The 8,152-nt window shown below is 47.4% G+C and overlaps 1 protein-coding gene across 1 annotated transcript; it reads left to right on the forward strand.

The window, feature by feature from the left end:
• Window positions 1-1,769: 1,769 nt before the first annotated feature.
• LOC139424108 (B9 domain-containing protein 1-like) lies at window positions 1,770-7,734 on the forward strand. Its single transcript, XM_071175804.1, has 7 exons — window positions 1,770-1,882; window positions 2,218-2,286; window positions 2,923-3,034; window positions 3,127-3,223; window positions 4,842-4,904; window positions 6,171-6,238; window positions 7,502-7,734. Exons 1-7 carry the CDS (start codon window positions 1,820-1,822, stop codon window positions 7,660-7,662), a joined length of 633 nt encoding a protein of 210 aa, XP_071031905.1. The 5' UTR covers window positions 1,770-1,819; the 3' UTR covers window positions 7,663-7,734.
• Window positions 7,735-8,152: the final 418 nt, after the last annotated feature.

Here is an 8,152-nt window from a genome sequence, read left to right on the forward strand (position 1 = left end):
ATCCCTGTCCCCTTTCCCCTATACATATCTACCTCCATCACTCCAGTATCCCTGTGCCTTCCCCCTATACATATCTACCTCCATCACTCCAGTATCCCTGTCCCCTTTCCCCTATACATATCTACCTCCATCACTCCAGTATCCCTGTCCCCTTTCCCCTATACATATCTACCTCCATCACTCCAGTATCCCTGTGCCTTCCCCCTATACATATCTACCTCCATCACTCCAGTATCCCTGTGCCTTCCCCCTATACATATCTACCTCCATCACTCCAGTATCCCTGTCCCCTTTCCCCTATACATATCTACCTCCATCACTCCAGTATCCCTGTCCCCTTTCCCCTATACATATCTACCTCCATCACTCCAGTATCCCTGTCCCCTTCCCCCTATACATATCTACCTCCATCACTCCAGTATCCCTGTCCCCTTTCCCCTATACATATCGACCTCCATCACTCCAGTATCCCTGTCCCCTTTCCCCTATACATATCTACCTCCATCACTCCAGTATCCCTGTCCCCTTTCCCCTATACATATCTACCTCCATCACTCCAGTATCCCTGTCCCCTTCCCCCTATACATATCTACCTCCATCACTCCAGTATCCCTGTCCCCTTCCCCCTATACATATCTACCTCCATCACTCCAGTATCCCTGTGCCTTCCCCCTATACATATCTACCTCCATCACTCCAGTATCCCTGTGCCTTCCCCCTATACATATCGACCTCCATCACTCCAGTATCCCTGTCCCCTTCCCCCTATACATATCGACCCCCGTCACTCCTGTACATTGTTAATATGGTACTGGAACTGACCCTGTATATAGCTTTCTTACTTTCTTGTGTTCTTATTTCCATTTCTCTGGTATTTTTTGTTCTACTTTACTTTATTTTATAGTACTATATATTGTCTTATTATTATTATTGTATTATTATTATTATTATTATTATTATTATTATTATTATTATTATATTGTATATACTATATATTGTATTATTATTATTATTGTATTATTATTATTATTATTATTATATTGTATATACTATATATTGTATTATTATTATTATTGTATTATTATATTGTATATACCATATATTGTATTATTATTATTATTGTATTATTATTATTATTGTATTATTATTATTATTGTATTATTATTATTATATTGTATATACTATATATTGTATTATTATTATTGTATTATTATTATTATATTGTATATACTATATATTGTATTATTATTATTATTGTATTATTATTATTATATTGTATATACTATATATTGTATTATTATTATTGTATTATTATTATTATATTGTATATACTATATATTGTATTATTATTATTGTATTATTATTATTATATTGTATATACTATATATTGTATTATTATTATTGTATTATTATTATTATATTGTATATACTATATATTGTATTATTATTATTGTATTATTATTATTATATTGTATATACTATATATTGATTAATTGTTGGGAAATGAGCTCGTAAGAAACCCACTGTACTTGTGCATGTGACAATAACCCATTAAAACTTGTCCAAGACTACCACCTAGTGGACAGTTTACTTACTAAAAACGCTTTATCAACTTGACCGGATCCAGTTTGGCCCTCACTGACTAGCCGTAGTCAAAAGCGTCCTAGCAACGGGGCGGATAGGAACCTTCATTTAACAACAAGCTACTTATCTCCCACAACACAAAACAACAATACGTTACCGCTTATACAGTCTTAAATTATAATATTTATGTTTGTTTAAAAACAATCTATATTCTCAAGTTATCGTATGAAGCGGGATGGCTATCAACAACCCATCGGTGTTTCTGTTGATGATAAACGGACAGATAGAAGGGGCGAATGTGAGTAGCTAGCTAACGTTAGTAACGAGCTAACTAGCTAAGCATCTAACGTTAGTAACGAGCTAACTAGCTAAGCATCTAACGTTAGTAACGAGCTAACTAGCTAAGCATCTAACGTTAGTAACGAGCTAACTAGCTAAGCATCTAACGTTAGTAACGAGCTAACTAGCTAAGCATCTGACGTTAACAAGGTAAAATGAGGCGGATCATATTGGATAACTTGACCGCTTTTTGAATGATTGGTTTAGTGAGCATAAACATGTTCTATAAAACTGCCTTGTTCATTTGATGTTCCGTTTATTCTCTCTGATCTGACTGATGTGATGTGTTGTCAGTTTCCAGAGTATGATGACCTGTACTGTAAATACTGCTTCGTCTACGGACACGACTGGGCTCCCACCTCGGTGAGTGACTCCGAGTCATCTTGAACATGCTGAAGTTCCCTTACTGCGGATAGACAACATAACACACTTGTTTTTACTAAGCCAGCAACTACTAAGTACTTAAATAGCTGCATGTCCAGTGATGCAGGGAACTGGTAGAGGTTTGACTTCAGAGCGTTCAAAACAACTGGGAACTCGGACGAAAACGATCTCCGACTGGTAAAAAAAAAAAAGATTTGAACATTCATCCAACTCGGGAATTCGGGCCTCTTTCTCCAGCTCCGACCTGAAGATCACAGACGTCATGATTGGACCTATTTTTCCAGAGTTCCCAGTTGTTTAAAGAGACATCAATATCTCACCTCTCCTCCACACTCCCTTCTCTTTCCCCCTCCATCCCTCCTCCCCCCCCCCCCCCCCCTCTCTCTCTCCTCCTCTCCTCTCCCCTCTCCTCTCCCCCCCCTCTCTCTCTCTCTCCTCTCCCCCCCTCCCTCTCTCTCTCTCTCCTCTCTCTCCCTCTCCTCTCCCTCCCTCTCCTCTCCCTCCCTCTCCTCTCCCTCCCTCTCCTCTCTCTCCCTCCCTCTCCTCCTCCTCCTCCACCCACCCTCCCTCCCTCTCCTCCTCCTCCCCCCCTCTCCTCTCCTCTCCTCTCTCCAGGGTCTAGAGGAGGGTATATCTCAGATTACGTCGAAAGGCAGAGACTCTCCTCAGAGAATGATCTGGAATTTTCCTCTGGAGATCACCTTTAAGAGCACCAACCCATTAGGCTGTGAGACACACACACACACACACACACAGACCCTTCTTACCGTAGCAGACAGTTGATGATACCATAGCTAACACTGTGTTGTGTGTACCCAGGGCCTCAGATCGTGGTAAGTGTCTACGGTCCTGATACGTTTGGTAACGATGTGGTCAGAGGATACGGAGCAACACACATCCCCTTCACTCCTGGACAGTCAGTATCTCTCCTCCTCCTCTTCCTGTCTCCTGGACAGTCAGTATCTCTCCTCCTCCTCCTCCTCTCTCCTGGACAGTCAGTATCTCTCCTCCTCCTCTCTCCTGGACAGTCAGTATCTCTCCTCCTCCTCCTCTCTCCTGGACAGTCAGTATCTCTCCTCCTCCTCCTCCTCTCTCCTGGACAGTCAGTATCTCTCCTCCTCCTCCTCTCTCCTGGACAGTCAGTATCTCTCCTCCTCCTCCTCTCTCCTGGACAGTCAGTATCTCTCCTCCTCCTCCTCTCTCCTGGACAGTCAGTATCTGTCCTCCTCCTCTTCCTCTCTCCTGGACAGTCAGTATCTGTCCTCCTCCTCTTCCTCTCTCCTGGACAGTCAGTATCTGTCCTCCTCCTCTTCCTCTCTCCTGGACAGTCAGTATCTCTGCTCCTCTTCCTCTCTCCTCTTCCTCTCTCCTGGACAGTCAGTATCTCTCCTCCTCTTCCTCTCTCCTGGACAGTCAGTATCTCTCCTCCTCTTCCTCTCTCCTGGACAGTCAGTATCTCTCCTCTTCCTCTCCCCTGGACAGTCAGTATCTCTCCTCCTCTTCCTCTCCCCTGGACAGTCAGTATCTCTCCTCCTCCCCTTCCTCTCTCCTGGACAGTCAGTATCTCTCCTCCTCCCCTTCCTCTCTCCTGGACAGTCAGTATCTCTCCTCCTCTTCCTCTCTCCTGGACAGTCAGTATCTCTCCTCCTCTTCCTCTCCCCTGGACAGTCAGTATCTCTGCTCCTCTTCCTCTCTCCTCTTCCTCTCTCCTGGACAGTCAGTATCTCTCCTCCTCTTCCTCTCTCCTGGACAGTCAGTATCTCTCCTCCTCCCCTTCCTCTCTCCTGGACAGTCAGTATCTCTCCTCCTCCCCTTCCTCTCTCCTGGACAGTCAGTATCTCTCCTCCTCCCCTTCCTCTCTCCTGGACAGTCAGTATCTCTCCTCCTCCCCTTCCTCTCTCCTGGACAGTCAGTATCTCTCCTCCTCTTCCTCTCTCCTGGACAGTCAGTATCTCTCCTCCTCTTCCTCTCCCCTGGACAGTCAGTATCTCTGCTCCTCTTCCTCTCTCCTCTTCCTCTCTCCTGGACAGTCAGTATCTCTCCTCCTCTTCCTCTCCCCTGGGCAGTCAGTATCTCTCCTCCTCCTCTTCCTCTCTCCTCTTCCTCTCCCCTGGACAGTCAGTATCTCTGCTCCTCTTCCTCTCTCCTGGACAGTCAGTATCTCTCCTCCTCTTCCTCTCTCCTGGACAGTCAGTATCTCTCCTCCTCTTCCTCTCTCCTGGACAGTCAGTATCTCTCCTCCTCTTCCTCTCTCCTGGACAGTCAGTATCTCTCCTCCTCTTCCTCTCTCCTGGACAGTCAGTATCTCTCCTCCTCTTCCTCTCTCCTGGACAGTCAGTATCTCTCCTCCTCCCCTTCCTCTCTCCTGGACAGTCAGTATCTCTCCTCCTCCCCTTCCTCTCTCCTGGACAGTCAGTATCTCTCCTCCTCCCCTTCCTCTCTCCTGGACAGTCAGTATCTCTCCTCTTCCTCTCTCCTCTTTCTCTCTCCTGGACAGTCAGTATCTCTCCTCTAATGTGATCTCTTGTTTTCAGACACACCAGAACCATCCCAATGTTTGTTCCTGAATCCACATCAAGACTACAGAAATTCACAAGGTAACGTACGTGTGTGTGTCTTACTGTGTGCTAAACGCGGGGGGGCTAAGTGCGTGTGTTACTGGGGGACTAAGTGTGTGTGTTTAATGCTGGGGGACTAAGTGTGTGTGTTTAATGCTGGGGGCTAAGTGTGTGTGTTTAATGCTGGGGGGCTAAGTGCGTGTGTTACTGGGGGACTAAGTGTGTGTGTTACTGGGGGACTAAGTGTGTGTGTTACTGGGGGACTAAGTGTGTGTGTTACTGGGGGACTAAGTGTGTGTGTTTAATGCTGGGGGGCTAAGTGCGTGTGTTACTGGGGGACTAAGTGTGTGTGTTACTGGGGGACTAAGTGTGTGTGTTACTGGGGGACTAAGTGTGTGTGTTACTGGGGGACTAAGTGTGTGTGTTTAATGCTGGGGGACTAAGTGTGTGTGTTTAATGCTGGGGGGCTAAGTGTGTGTGTTACTGGGGGACTAAGTGTGTGTGTTACTGGGGGACTAAGTGTGTGTGTTACTGGGGGGCTAAGTGTGTGTGTTACTGGGGGACTAAGTGTGTGTGTTTAATGCTGGGGGACTAAGTGTGTGTGTTACTGGGGGCTAAGTGTGTGTGTTACTGGGGACTAAGTGTGTGTGTTACTGGGGACTAAGTGTGTGTGTTACTGGGGGCTAAGTGTGTGTGTTTAATGCTGGGGGCTAAGTGTGTGTGTTACTGGGGGCTAAGTGTGTGTGTTACTGGGGACTAAGTGTGTGTGTTACTGGGGACTAAGTGTGTGTGTTACTGGGGACTAAGTGTGTGTGTTTAATGCTGGGGGGCTAAGTGTGTGTGTTTAATGCTGGGGGGCTAAGTGTGTGTGTTACTGGGGGCTAAGTGTGTGTGTTTAATGCTGGGGGCTAAGTGTGTGTGTTACTGGGGACTAAGTGTGTGTGTTACTGGGGGCTAAGTGTGTGTGTTACTGGGGGCTAAGTGTGTGTGTTACTGGGGGCTAAGTGTGTGTGTTTAATGCTGGGGGGCTAAGTGTGTGTGTTTAATGCTGGGGGGCTAAGTGTGTGTGTTACTGGGGGCTAAGTGTGTGTGTTACTGGGGGCTAAGTGTGTGTGTTTAATGCTGGGGGCTAAGTGTGTGTGTTTAATGCTGGGGGCTAAGTGTGTGTGTTTAATGCTGGGGGGCTAAGTGTGTGTGTTACTGGGGGCTAAGTGTGTGTGTTACTGGGGGCTAAGTGTGTGTGTTACTGGGGGCTAAGTGTGTGTGTTTAATGCTGGGGGGCTAAGTGTGTGTGTGTCTCTGCAGTTGGCTGCTGGGGCGGCGTCCAGAGTTCACCGATCCTAAAGTCGTGGCCCAGGGAGAGGGCAGAGAAGGTAGGCTCTGTGTCTGTGTGTGGTAGAGAAGGTAGGCTCTGTGTCTGTGTGTGGTAGAGAAGGTAGGCTCTGTATCTGTGTGTGGTAGAGAAGGTAGGCTCTGTTTCTGTGTGTGGTAGAGAAGGTAGGCTCTGTGTCTGTGTGTGGTAGAGAAGGTAGGCTCTGTGTCTGTGTGTGGTAGAGAAGGTAGGCTCTGTTTCTGTGTGTGGTAGAGAAGGTAGGCTCTGTTTCTGTGTGTGGTAGAGAAGGTAGGCTCTGTGTCTGTGTGTGGTAGAGAAGGTAGGCTCTGTTTCTGTGTGTGGTAGAGAAGGTAGGCTCTGTTTCTGTGTGTGGTAGAGAAGGTAGGCTCTGTGTCTGTGTGTGGTAGAGAAGGTAGGCTCTGTTTCTGTGTGTGGTAGAGAAGGTAGGCTCTGTGTTTCTGTGTGTGGTAGAGAAGGTAGGCTCTGTGTCTGTGTGTGGTAGAGAAGGTAGGCTCTGTTTCTGTGTGTGGTAGAGAAGGTAGGCTCTGTGTCTGTGTGTGATAGAGAAGGTAGGCTCTGTTTCTGTGTGTGGTAGAGAAGGTAGGCTCTGTGTCTGTGTGTGGTAGAGAAGGTAGGCTCTGTTTCTGTGTGTGGTAGAGAAGGTAGGCTCTGTTTCTGTGTGTGGTAGAGTTCTGCCGGGATTCGTTCAAAGACGTGTTGCTTCAGTTTACCCTAAATATTCGTTGATCCTATTCATGGTGCAGGTCGACTGAAGCATAAATCCCTTTTTAAAAAAGCACATTGTAATGTTGGTAGGGTCTTTAAATGTATCCTGGTGTCTTCTCACTACCATGTCTCCCTCCTATGTGTCTCTCCCTTTCTCTCTCCTATGTGTCTCTCCCTTTCTCCCTCCTATGTGTCTCTCCCTTTCTCTCTCCTATGTGTGTATCTCTCCTATGTGTCTCTCCCTTTCTCTCTCCTATGTGTGTATCTCTCCTATGTGTCTCTCCCTCATATGTCTCTCTCTCTCCCTCCCTCCTGTGTATCTCTCCATTTCTCTCTCCTGTGTGTCTCGCCCTCCTGTGTGTCTCGCCCTCCTGTGTGTCTCTCCGTGTGTCTCGCCCTCCTGTGTGTCTCTCCGTGTGTGTCTCTCCCTCCTGTGTGTCTCTCCGTGTGTGTCTCTCCCTCCTGTGTGTCTCTCCCTCCTGTGTGTCTCTCCCTCCTGTGTGTCTCTCCCTCCTGTGTGTCTCTCCCTCCTGTGTGTCTCTCCCTCCTGTGTGTCTCTCCCTCCTGTGTGTCTCAGTGACCAGGGTCCGTTCTCAGGGTTTCGTCTCCCTCTCCTTCCACATTGTGACTAAAGACATGAAGAGACTGGGTTACGACACCACACCTTCCGAGACCTCACACACTCTGTCACACACTGCTGCAGGCATCGGACCAGGAGACCAGCCCTACAGCACGTGATGGAAACACACACACACACTGCAGGCATCGGACCGGGAGACCAGCCCTACAGCACGTGATGGAAACACACACACACACTGCAGGCATCGGACCGGGAGACCAGCCCTACAGCACGTGACGGAAACACACACAGGGACCAAAGACAACACCATCTCCCTCCCTGACCCCTGTGTGTGGTCCCATCAGTAGCAGCTGGATACTGTAGGTGTTAGTGATGTCTGGTCTCTCTCCTCGAGGAACAGGAGAGCTTCTACCCCCCCCACTTCCATTCAGACTGATCTAGGACCTGCTGATCCACTGATCCCTCTATAATAAGGCTGGTTTAAAGACATCTGACTGATCCAGGACCTGCCGATCCCCTCTATAATAAGGCTGGTTTAAAGACATCAGGCTGGTTTAAAGACATCAGACTGATCCAGGACCTGCCGATCCCCTCTACAATAATCTATCTGGCCTGGGGGGGGGGGGGGGGGGGGGGGGGGGGGGGGGG

Source organism: Oncorhynchus clarkii, chromosome 13, assembly GCF_045791955.1.
Source record: "Oncorhynchus clarkii lewisi isolate Uvic-CL-2024 chromosome 13, UVic_Ocla_1.0, whole genome shotgun sequence".
Taxonomy (NCBI): Eukaryota; Metazoa; Chordata; class Actinopteri; order Salmoniformes; family Salmonidae; genus Oncorhynchus; species Oncorhynchus clarkii.

Bases quoted from the DNA above. Each gene is read 5' to 3' on its own strand.
- LOC139424108 (XM_071175804.1), top strand. From the start codon at position 1,820: ATGGCTATCAACAACCCATCGGTGTTTCTGTTGATGATAAACGGACAG. The intron at 1,883-2,217 runs GTGAGTAGCTAG...ATGTGTTGTCAG, and splicing joins GACAGATAGAAGGGGCGAAT to TTTCCAGAGTATGATGACCT. The intron at 3,035-3,126 runs GTGAGACACACA...GTGTGTACCCAG, and splicing joins GAGCACCAACCCATTAGGCT to GGCCTCAGATCGTGGTAAGT.